The 12860-nt window shown below is 36.3% G+C and overlaps 1 protein-coding gene and 1 pseudogene across 1 annotated transcript in view; both read left to right on the top strand.

Annotated features, from left to right (window-relative positions):
- The first annotated feature begins 1528 nt into the window (after window positions 1–1528).
- Window positions 1529–12860, top strand: part of LOC126249428 (4-aminobutyrate aminotransferase, mitochondrial) — a 97006-nt gene continuing 85674 nt past the window's right edge. Inside the window, exons 1-2 of the mRNA XM_049951083.1 lie at window positions 1529–1714; window positions 7872–8005. Coding sequence (XP_049807040.1) covers window positions 1636–1714; window positions 7872–8005 — 213 coding nt within the window. The 5' untranslated portion in view covers window positions 1529–1635. The remainder of the gene's footprint in view (window positions 1715–7871; window positions 8006–12860) is intronic.
- LOC126212295 (5S ribosomal RNA) lies at window positions 6149–6266 on the top strand (annotated as a pseudogene).

Below are 12860 nucleotides of genomic sequence, written 5' to 3'. Positions count from 1 at the left end.
CCCACCTCAAACACATTGTAGGCCCCTTTTTAAAGCATTGAAAATTTTAACAATTCCATCATTATACATTCTGAAATGTCTGTTGGTGATCAAAAGAAATCAGGACAAAATGAAAACCAATACAGACTTCCATAATTACGATACACGGCAATGTAAAGATCTCCACATACAAGCTGTAACAAGGACCCGAAGCCAGAAACATGTATGTAATCAAGGCATCAAACTTTTTAATGCACTATCGAAACATATCAAAGAGCTGGAAAATGAGGATAAATTTAAAACTGTTCTAAAGAACCACATGCTTGACAAATGCTATTACAGCATAAGCGAATATCTCTGCACAACTGTATAAAATATATGTTTAAGTTAATGTAACAAATGAAATTACATCAGTGCATAATAAATTATGTTATAAAAACACTTATTAGTTGTATATTGTATTAAACATAAGATAGATTAATATGAATTCAGCACAGATACAAATTTTGTAAAGATATTATATAGTTTTTAAAATGTACCCTGACAAATCCTATATCACAAATGTGATCATTGGGATGATAATAAATAAATAAATAAATAAATAGGTATTCCGTGTGTGCCTGCCAGCTCAAATTTTTATCTACATTTTAACCTAAGAATTTGACTGAGTCAACTTCTTCTATATCTTGATTGTCATGTACAATCTTCACCTGCTCACATTTTGAGTGTTTGGTTTTGAGTTGCTAAATATATTGTTCCTAATTGAAACCAAAGAAATTAAAATAGTTCCGTGGTTAGAGTATGAATTTCTTCTTTTCTAAATTGCTTCGAGATTTTTGCGTCTTCATTTTTCTGTTACTTGTCAATTATTACGAATTTCGTAAATTAATACACACTTCAGTAGACATGTTTGGATATAAAATGTATATTTGTAGGACACAAAAACTTAAATACCTGCAATACGAATTACTGTTTACTACACTTCTTCATTGGGCGTGCGACTGCTATGTGTCGTGAGTTCAATACAGGGATAAATATTTTTTTGCAGAAACGTACATGAGGAGAGCTTTTCATTTTTAAAAAATCAAATCTTTCATTATTTTCCGAAAAACTTACCTTCTACTACACTGATTTCCACGTGTTGTACATTGTGCGCAAACTTACGATGTCCTCCTATTGGATGCAATAGGTCTATACTCTACAACATTACTATCTTGCAAGCTGCAATTTATTTCTCTCTATTTCAGAATGAAAATTCTTCTACTAAATTAAAATACCGTATTTTACTAGCTAATGTACATGTCGAAGCACAGTTGTAAATTCAACCCTTATGTGACCATTGAAAGACCTTAATTCCGATGCCAGCTTGAGAACGTTTGCTTCAAGATAAATATATCAAGTAATGCTGCTACGTCCACTTAAAGTTGAGCAGCACACAATCGAGCGCCGTAAGTTAAACCGAGGTCAAATTCATAAACACAGTAATTTATGGCAATTGAATTATGTTCCCCTTCAGTAGCGTCACGTTACGCGGGTCGCTCAAACACAGCGCCAGTATCCGCCGTGCACCGTATCAGTACGCACGCCCGAGTAAAATCAGTCTGCTTCGGCGTTTGCGTATTCAGTGTGCGACGCTCACCTGAAGGTTTAGGGAAGATGGCACAGCTATGCGGCGGAGGCGTAACGCCCGCAATTAATTTTGGTAGATTGTGTCTTAAGCAAGGGTGGAAATCAGGTAAAGACTAGACATTTGTTCTTTTAAAGATTTTTCCTAAATGACAATATGAGTCTTTTGAGAAAAAAAAAAAAATACAGTGAGACTGCATTTTCAAGTCGTCCGAAGACTGGGAGATGAAAAGCATCTTATAATTTGTTAACGCTTTATGCATACAGATCTTTTGAACTGTTTTAACATGTACATCGACTGAAGATTAGTTCCGGCGTTAGTCGTTCAGCATCTTGATATTTCAATGTGTTAATGCAAGTTACCGTTGCAAATACAGTAACTCTGAAGACACACACACACATACAGAAAAGCTGTTTGCCGCGGCACACAAATTTTTTGTAGCGAATTTTATAACATTTGGAACATATATTACCTCTACTGTTGAATTATTGTGTTGTTTATTTTATTGTGTAATAGCTGGAAAGATTTGTGACTGTGTCACCAAAAAGTTCGGCTATTGTAGTTTCATGTATGTTGGAAAATATTGTAAATGATATCAATTTACATCCAATCATAAACTGTAAATACTTTGCAGATTTTTCCGGCTTTGCTGTGATGTACTGACTATATGAAAAGTTACAGTATTCTGTACGCTTTAGTTGGCTACACAAATGATTTTGAAAGAAGGCCACATTCTGTACTTCCCATATGGCTATCAAAATTAAAGTTACAGTAGTCTTTTTTCCTGCACTCATTATCATTGTAATATTAATCCTTTATATCATCTGTATGTAACCGATTTTGATTTTTGCTACAACAGTGTTCAGTAGATAATATTGTTGGCTTACTAGCCTATTGCTTTAGTTGGTTTTCTTGTTCCCACCTTGACTTGTCTGGAAACATATGCTATAAGATTTTCTCATTTATAGGATTTTTTTTTATCATACCCTTAATTCTTGATTTTTGGTTATGGTCTGCAAGTGTGAAAATGTTACTGACCTGGATATCTGTGAAATTAATAATCTCTAAAACTGAAATTGTAATACTTGTTGGTGTTCAGTAATTGATGAGTTTAAATGGAATACACCCTTTCATAGAATAATAGCAAAGAGTCCATCTAGCTTTGTACTTACAAATGCTCTTATTCTCTGGGCCTCATATAAAAATAATTTTGTATTTTTCATACTGTCATTAATATCATTTAATGAACTATTTTTCAGGGGAAATTGTGCAGACATCTGTATTTTACTATTGTATGCTCCAGAAATTAGCATTATGAATGTTTTTTTAAAGTCAGTAATAGAACCTCTTGCAGCATTTATTTACATGCTAAGAAATTAGTTGTTGAAATTATTTAATATTTTTGCACATATGCAGCTGATCTGTGGCATAGACAACCAAATGATACAAAAATAATTTCCGTATAGACTTAGTGTTGCGGACTATGGTTCACAGTAGATGCGAGTAGTCTGACTTTGACTTTAGAAGCCGCCCACATAAATGACAGGAAATTGAAAAGCTTTAAAAATTCAAACTCAGTTAAAAGTATCAATTGTTATTCACACATGAACCAATGTACGATTCTGGGACTTACGAGGTATTCATAACATTTGGAACAAATCAGACACACAGAGAAATATATTTGGATATCTGGTTAGCAAATTATCAATAATTTCATCATGGGAAAGGAAAAGCAAAGATTAAGAAATTCACTGCAAGTAAATATTAAGTCATTGGTGTTAAGGCTCGTATGAACAGTTGCTGAATATGGATGCAATCAAAATGGTTCTTACATCTGCATCTGAAGCATGTTGTGTAAATCCCACAGTATTTCATCAGGGCAACATCAGGTGCTTGCTGCTGGTGACTGCTGGGAAGTAGGATCTGCTGTATAAGCCCCTTCCAACATGGGCTCACTAAGAATAGTGCTTTAGTGAAGAACCAGTAGTTGCCACTTAACAACGGTCAGCATCAACATCCTGAAGATGTTACACAGTTGTCTGAATGAAATATTGTGGGCTTTGCGCAACATGCTCTAGTGGCAGATCCAACAACTATATATTCAACAGACCACCAAGAAAAAGTGTGGCAACATGATAAAGAATGTTGATGTGACACACATTTGCAGTGTACCTAGTTACTCATGTAACATGTTCTTTCAGTATCTTTTACCAGAAAGACTTAAATAATCAGTAATGATATAACTTTATAAAAAAAGCAAACTATATAAAGTTGACAATTAAAGATCAAAATAGTTATGTATATATTCTGGATTTTTTTAGCTGAGAAAACAGTATTAAATAGCTTACTGACAGCCCCATGATTTGGTATCAGGGAGACCTCATCTGTGAGCCATTTAAGTCTTTGCATAAAACAATGGAAGATTTTGATAAACATAATTGTGCTCATTGAGTATCTGTTATGGCTCAGTCTGATTTGTGTCACAAAGCACAATAAGATGATTTGCCTTGTTACATAATAGAAAATGAGATAGCATTTCTTGAGTTTTCATACATGATCCTATTTGGCCTCTAATACACTTCCTATAGAGTGAATCAAATCACTCCAAAATTATTGCAGGCAACGATACCAGCACAACTGTTGCAAATTTGGGTCAGGAACTGAGTAAGAAAGTAGATAATGGGTTGGACGTAGTAGACTGACAATAAATGCAATACACTCAATCTTTAACAAGTGCAAGTAATTCTGTTAAGGTTAACATTATGACCCCTTCCAATAGTTAACAATAAGAGATTAGATTTCTGTGACTGTGGATGGTTGAGAACCTTTAAAGAAGACAGCGTGTATTCATGATCACTCCGGAAACTAAGAATAACTACAGACAATGAGTCATGTCTGGATAACACAGTCAGTAAGAATAGTTTGTGGGTTAGAGTTCTGGTCCCAAATATAGTTTTAATCTGATAGGTCAATTCAACTACCTCAACAGTCAGTTGATGTCTTCAGTTATACCCAAGCTGAATTCTCTTCCAAATTGTCATTCATTGACCATGTGTTGCACAATTTATTGGGTGCAAGTAGAAAGAATATTTTTATTCCAAAAGTGTGCAAACCAGGCCATGTGTTCCATTAATTCATAAACTGTATAATGGTCACTATTTAAAATGCTGAAGGTTTTTACATGACAGTGCAAATGCACAGACTATTTCATGAAATTTGTTGGTAATATTTTCTAGTGTGAAAGGAACATATGGATCTATTTAGCACGAGTTAGAGGTACAATTTTATGTTGTGATGAAGTCATTGTCTGTCATCCAGAAAAATTGGCATTATTTCATAGCATACATTTTCAGCTGATTTCTGTTTTAATTAAAAAGAGCAATTGAACTATGTATATTTACATATATAAGTGGGAGGCTCTTCTCATTATAAGTTACTTTTTTCTGTGAGGATTTGTGATGTCAATAGGACTATGTACTTGCAGGACTTCTTTGAACACTTCTCCTTGAGTCTTAAAAAACACAAGAAAAAATTTTCCAGTATATCAGGTTGTTAATACCATCCTTTCTTTCAATATGGTTATTTTCTTTTTTCCTTGTAGGAAGAAAGTGTACACCAATGTTTTGTTCCCATTCCTTGCTCATATCACTTTTGTTGACTGATCATAATTGGAGGAGATCTAATTACAAGACTAGCACTTTGTCTCAAGGTTATATTTGCACAGTCCTCTTTGACCATCACTTACAATGTGGACTTAGGCTTGGTGGAATTAAACCTAACAACTTTCTATTGATACAATAAATGTCATGACTTATGCTACTATACTACACAGTGTAATATCCAGTGGTTGAAAACCACCTCCTGCTGTGTTCCTTCCTTACAACAGATATCATCTGCATGCACTTCACTTTCCTGTACTATGCCTCTCCCTTAACCTGCTGGTAACTTTGTCCATGTTTAACAACAAATTCTCTTCCTTCTTTTCATCTCTTCCCAGCAGTCTTTCATTTTATGATTGTTGCAGGCAATTTCTTTGCAGTACACGTCTCAGCTAAGATATTCTGTTTCTTATTTCCATTGGTTTTCTTTCCTCTCCTTTTCTTGGAAGTACTTAATTCAAAATCCTCTTGGTCCATTTCACATTTGGCATTTTTCTCCAAAATCTTTATTTAGATCCGAAAGATTTTTGTAGTGTTGAATTGTGTTATGGAAGTACTTAAGGGATTTCCATTGGTTTTCTTTCCTCTCTTTTTCTTGGAAGTACTTAATTCAAAATCCTCTTGGTTCATTTCACATTTGGCATTTTTCTCCAAAATCATATTTCAAACTATCCAAGCATTTTTCCTGTTTCTATTCGACTGCCCCTGATTCACTGACATATAATTTCAGAAAAAAACACTTGGCAAATCTTTTTCTTAGTTCTTTCAGAATTATGTTTGCAGATGACAAACATTTCACCTTTACAAAAGCTCATTTCCTGCATAGATGTACTTCTTACTTCCTCTTCACAGCTTCAATTTTCCATCAACAAACTTTTTAACTGCCAACCGCCTTGCCACAGTGGTAACACCGGTTCCTATCAGATCACCGAAGTTACGCGCTGTCGGGCTGGGCTAGTACTTGGATGGGTGACCATCCGGTCTACCAAGCGCTGTTGGCAAGTGGGGTGCACTCAGCCCTTGTGAGGCAAACTGAGGAGCTACTTGATTGAGAAGTAGTGGCTCCGCTCTCTGAAACTGACATACGGCGGGGAGAGCTGTGTGCTGACCACATGCCCCTCCATATCCGCATCCAGTGACGCCTATGGGCTGAGGATGACATGGCCGCCAGTTGTTACTGTCGATACCGTTGGGCCTTCATGACCTGTTCGGGAGGAGTTTATTTTAAACTTCTGAACTACGTGAAATATTTTACTTGTACTGAAATCTTTCCTTATGACATTTTCATGGAACAACATGGTTTGATCATTAGCATGCTTTATGGTTGTAGACGTCGCAAAAGGAAAGAGAATAAGAAATGTGGGCTAATGGAAACATGTGAACATTTAGTGCTTTAGAAAAAAATTGTAGAGTATAGAAACAAATGATGGAATTGTCATAAAGTATGTCAAATTAAAAGTTACAGAATGCTCCATTACAACTGAGGAGAAAGAAGATATTTTGTCAGACGAAATAGAAGATACATCAGTGCAGAACTGAAATTCCAACAGGCTGTTAGATGTGTTGCTAGGTGGGAGAACAACTACTTTTGTCCTTTTTAGCACTGTAAGTGTCCTGTATGAGATTGATTTTATTTCCATTGCTCATGAATAAAGTTTTAAATTGTAAGTTTTGGTGCAAATTGTCATGAAATTATCACAGTGATATTGCTGTGATTGCAACTGATACCAATATATATATTATTTTATACTTCTGATTTCTTAAAGTGGAAGAACAACAGAGAATTACTTACTATGTTCACCACAAGTAAGCTCTTCTTGCTCAGCAATCTATAATGCACTAGAACAAAAGCCTCCAAACAAATTAATGCAATCTGAGTAGACACAATTTGAAAAAACTATGAACTGAAGAGAACTTTAAACATGATAACTATTAACAACACTCTTACCATGTTACTAGCTGACAAACCCGACATTGCCTGGGTATTAATTTTGTCAGTTTTCAATTAAAAACAAAATCTTATATATATTATATGTAATTGCGCTGTAGACTTGCTGTAAGGTGATCCGGGAGAATTTTTGTACAATGGCTGCAGCTGCTTCACATATCTACAATGCAATTTTGTAAATGTCTCTGTACCAACACATTTTCTCTATTGTTTTTGCCTGCAGCCATTTGCAGTTCACAGTTGAAAGCTGTCAAAAGTGCTGCCAGGTGTTGAGGATTTCCTTTTTGAGTCGGCTGTAGCAGTTTCTTAATAGTAAAAACTATAAGTATTAAAAATTAATGCATAATGCTTAATTTTTTCACACATCTTGATATTTGACTTAATATGGTAGGTAGGTAGGTGGTTCTTACCTTGGAAGCAATTGTTGCTTGATAATAGGGGTATGTGTAGCAAGTTTGATTGAAATTGGTCCAGTGCTTTAGGACAACACGTGGAAAATACATATATACATAATACATGCATGCATACATACGTACATTTTTATAATATGTGTGGATTACAGAAAAAGGAAGAGCCAGCTGAGAAATGCATAAAAATATCATTGTATTATGTTGTTAGTGCCCTGAAAGTGTGTGTCATGTGATGTATGTTTTCATAGGTTCCATTTGCCAAAACATTTATATAAGGAATGTTTCAAGCCTGGTTGTTGGAGAACCTGATGGACCAAGTGTAAAAACATCCATTCCAGGTCCAAAGTCAAAGCAGCTACTAGATGAACTAAGCGCTATACAGGTATTTTTACAGTTACACAATTTCAAACCTTTCCACTAAAATATTTAGTGGTGTGTGTGTGTGTGTGTGTGTGTGTGTGTGTGTGTGTGTGTGTGCTGAATTTAACTGACAAAATGAGAAATGCAGCAAATGAAGCAAGCAAAAAGAAGTACAGACATCTAAAAAACAAATGAGATTGACAGAAAGTGAAAAATGTCAAAGTGGAGATGGTTAGAAGATAGCTGCAAGGCTTTAGAAACACAATGAACTAGTGAACTAGGGAAAGATGGGAAAAATTAGAGGTTTTGGAGAAAAAGGAAGCAGCTCAATGAATACAAGAAGTGCAGACAACAAACTTTTACTAAGCAAAAAGGGAAGGCCAGAAGGTGGAAGGAGGGTCTATATAAGGGAAACATACTTGAAGCCAGAGAATAGAAAATCAGTGAAGATGACATAGTGGATGCAATACTGTGGAAAAAAATTTCCAGAGCCCAGACAGATGTAAGTGCAAGCCATCCTCCTGGAGCAGATCATTTTTCCTCAGAATTATAGAGATCCTTGTAAGAACCAGCCATAACTAAATTATTCCATATTGTGTGCAGGATGTACGAGATGGGCAAAATACCTTCAGACTCCAGGAAGAATCAGATAATTCCAATTCAAGAGAAAGCAGATGCTGACAGGTGTGAATACTGCTGAACAATCATTTTACTAAGTTACATTGCAAAATATTGACACAAATTATTTACAGAAATTGGAAACCAACCTCAAAGGAAGTCAGTTTGGCTTCTGGCACAGTGTAGAAACACACAATGTAATACTGACCCTGTAACTTGTTTTAGAAGGTAAGTTGAAAAAGGCAACCTACATTTATAACATTTGCAGATTTAGAGAGACTTTTTGATAACATTGACTGGATTACATTCTTTGAAAATTTGAAGGTGGTGGGAATAAAATACAGGAAGCAAAAGGTTATTTATAACTTTTATAGAAACCAGATTTCAGTTATAAGTTTTGAAGGGTACAAAAGGAAAGCCACAGTTGAGAAGGCACTGAGATGGTTGTAACCTATCTCCGATGTTGTTCACTCGGTACATTCAGTAAGCTGTGAAGGAAACCAAGAAAAACTTTCAAAAGGGAATTAATGTTCAGTGAGAAGAAATAAAAACTTTGAGGTTTGCTGATGATGACATTGGTAGAACACTGAGCAGAGCAGTTGAATAGAATAAATGTGTGTTGCAAAGAGCTTTGAAAGTGGATATCAACAAAAACAAAACAAGGGCAACAGAATGTAGCCAAATTAAATCAGGTGATGCTGAGGGAATTAGGAAATAACTCACTAAAAGTAGTAGACACTGTCTGCTATTTGGGCAGCTCAGTAACTGATGATGACTAAAGAGGAGAGGATATAAAATGAAGACTGGCATAACCAAGTGAAGCATTTCTGAAAAGGAGGATTAAATTATCATCAAATGTAAATTTGATTGTTAGGAAGCCTTTTCCAACAGTATTTGTCTGAAATGGAGCTTTACATGAAAGTGAAAGGTGGACAGGAAGTGGTTCAGACAAGGAAAGAATAGGTGTTGAAATGTGGTGCTGCAGAAGGATACTGAAGATTGGTTGGGTAGATCAAAGAACAGCTGAGGAAATACAGAACCGAATTGGGGAAAAAAGAAATTTATGACACAACTTGATTAAAAGAAGGAACTTGTTGCTAGGACACATCTTGAGACATCTGGTATAGTCAATTTCATAATGGGAGGAAGTGTGTGAGAGAGAGGGAGGGAGGATGGGGTAAAAATTGTAGAAGTATACCAAGGCTTGAATAATACAGAAAGTAGCTTCAAATGGACATGTTGTGCAGAGATGAAAAATCTTTCACAGGATAGACTAGAGTGGAGAGCTGCTTTAGATTGAGAACCATCACAACAAGAATTATTGCAGACAGGAGATGGTTTTGTCCCTGTGGATTAACTCAGAAACAGGCAAAGTGCTGTTTGTTAATGTCTCTTGATACAGTGATTGTTCTGTTCAAATGGCCCATACTGCTCAACACCTACAGATTTCTGTAAGACAGTTGATGAGTTCCTTTGGGGTAGTTTACTGCTCCTCAGGAAGAGCTATCCTCAACTCTGAAATAGTCATGGGACTGCTGGTTAACTGCAACATGTCTGGAGTTTGATTAGTAGGCATGTTCAGGATTAAAGTCTGAGGAGCAATGTTTCCATTGTATCTTGTAGTTCCCTGATTAAGCTTCATGGCAATCTTCACCAAACAACTAGATGAATATTCAATTCCTGTACGTCAGCTTTGTCAGAGGGCTGTTCTAATTTATTTGAATGAGCATATAATGGCCATTGCTGATTTATCCTCATGTCATTAGTTTGCCATCATGATATTGGGATGTTTCACTGACAAATGTAGGATATTTTTTACATCTTACTTGCCCTTCCATCTCCCCCCCCCTCCCCCCCCCCCCTCTCTCTCTCTCTCTCTCTCTCTCTCTCTCTCTCTCTCTCTGTGTGTGTGTGTGTGTGTGTGTGTGTGTGTGTGTGTGTGTGTGTGTGTGTGTGTGTGTGTGTGTTTCTCCCCCCATCCCCTCTTCCCCCATATGTTAATATATTATCATGTTGTTACTGAGACATAACTGATGTGTCTGTCAGGAATGGCCAAGATTTCAGCATGCAGGCCACACCCAGGCCCAAGTGCCAAAGTGCTCAGCATTGCTTCACATTTACCCACTGCCGTGCCATGCTGTCTGAGTGCAAGGAGGGGGAAAAGGGTAAAATGGCAAATGCACTGTATTTGAATGGCAGTACAGTTGTACTGCTTATGATTTGGTTTTATATTTCACATTTCCCAACAACGTAGATCACAAACAAAACAAGTTTTAAGTATTAATTATTTTTGGTGCACTTAGACATAATTTTTATCTGGTACCAACTGTCAGCTTAAGGACATACACAGACAGTTTAGAGTTTTGTGCTCAAGTTGCCATGTAGTCGTGACTTATTTATTTCATAATTGGAAAAACAGCCTTTCACACAAATTGAAATATTGTAACACTTTTGCAACCTCATTATGGAGACTTGGAAAATCTACCTGAGAACCAATGTAGACAGCCTGGACAGTTTTAACTTAAGAAAATTTGTAATTAAAACTGGAATTACCTTGCAGGTCAATCAGTTATGTCCACACATGGAAATAGGTGCTCTCAACTGAAATGGCAAACAATTGTGAAAATAGCTTGAAAATATATTTAAGATTGACAGTGTCCTCAAAACATTTTTAAAACTATTGTTGTAATTCTTGCAGTGTACTGGATTGTCTTTGTCAGAATGTGTCCCTTCTACAATGCAATTTTCTTTTTAAAATGCATCCCCATCAAATCAGAAAGACGTTACAATGCAATCTCTTACTGTGAGCAATGTGCAATCAAGTCTACTTAAAATTCAGAGTCTGATTTTTGTCCCTTCACTCCTTTTTCCTTCAGAAATTCAACAATAGCGAGATTTAAATAAAAAAATCATTCCAGGCATGTCCCTCGCCTTAGTCAACTCACGCTTCAGTAATATATGAAGTGTCCATAATCTTTGTTCATTTCCATTAAAAACTGTTGCAACTGAGAATGGAATAATGGTTGCGACTTCAGGAATTTTACTCTTCATACCTCCAATTTCTTAAAGTGCTCCATGCCTGCGAATTAAGCACAAAATGCTTCTTGGTGTACAGAAAAATGAATCCAGTCTGTCAATCATTGTAATTTTTTGCTCTTTCATTGTCATATAAAAGTTTAAATTTTTTCTGCATGGTACTGTAGTGTCATTTTGTAGCAAATAATCGCTTGGGTAATAGAGAATCCTCATCCCTCTCTTGTCTGTCATTCCCATTCATTTTAAAGGATTGCGATGATAGATCGCTAGACTGCCTCTTCTTGTGGAAACAGCCACTGGACCTGTGTATATCTTTCATAGTACGAACAAATAGTGAAGGTTAACAGTGGTGATAGCACAATCCTGGTGAACTCTGACAGTTGTGCCGACTGAAAAATGGCCGCATCGCAATGCTAAATGAAATGTGGCATTGTTCCAGGTACTTGTGAGAAGCAGTGAGCAAAGCTAAGTGACAGGCTGCCTTGGCCCACCCATGGCCCGCACACACTGCATGTGTGAAGTGTATGTGCATAGATGTCATCTTCACCAAATAAAAAATTGAAAATAGTTATATTTGATGTTCTGTACCAAGTAGCCTTTTGCAAGGCTCTGTGGTAGATTTCCATTGCATCATCTCTTCCTACTATGAATAGTCATCCCTGGCTGCAGTTGTGTTTTGACAACTTTGCTCTTGTGTCATTTAAATATCTTCTTTTGGTTGAAAGTGGAAACAGTGTCAAGAAATGGCATTAGCCACCTCATGTTGTGACAATGTCTCATCTTGACATAAGTTCTGAAAAAAATCAGTGTTGCTGAAGCACTGCACAAATTTACTCAAATGAAAAGTGATTTCTAACAGTGAATTCAGACACCTTTAAGTCCATACTTCAGCAGTGTCCTCACTTTTGTGACAGGAGCTCAATAAGTAATGAAACAAATTTTTCTGAAAGCAGGTTGCTTTTATTCAGGATTGCAATACATCATATTATTCCTTACTCTTTTGGCTACAAAACTCTGTTTTTCAATGTAATCTCTGTTCAGTATGATGGCCTTATGCCACATCACTGGAAGATCCTGTAAGTCTGCTTGGTACAACTATCCTGATTGACATCAAAGCCAACATCTTGCTGCATCTACAACCTGCTCCTCATCCATATACTGCTTCCCACAGGGTGAATTCTTCATTTAGCCAAACAGATGGAATTTGGAAGGTACAAGATTTG

The sequence above is a fragment of the Schistocerca nitens genome, chromosome 1 (assembly GCF_023898315.1).
Source record: "Schistocerca nitens isolate TAMUIC-IGC-003100 chromosome 1, iqSchNite1.1, whole genome shotgun sequence".
NCBI classification, from domain to species: domain Eukaryota; kingdom Metazoa; phylum Arthropoda; class Insecta; order Orthoptera; family Acrididae; genus Schistocerca; species Schistocerca nitens.
The sequence above is the reverse complement of the archived record's forward strand: the minus strand, read 5'-3'. Positions and strand labels throughout refer to the sequence as shown.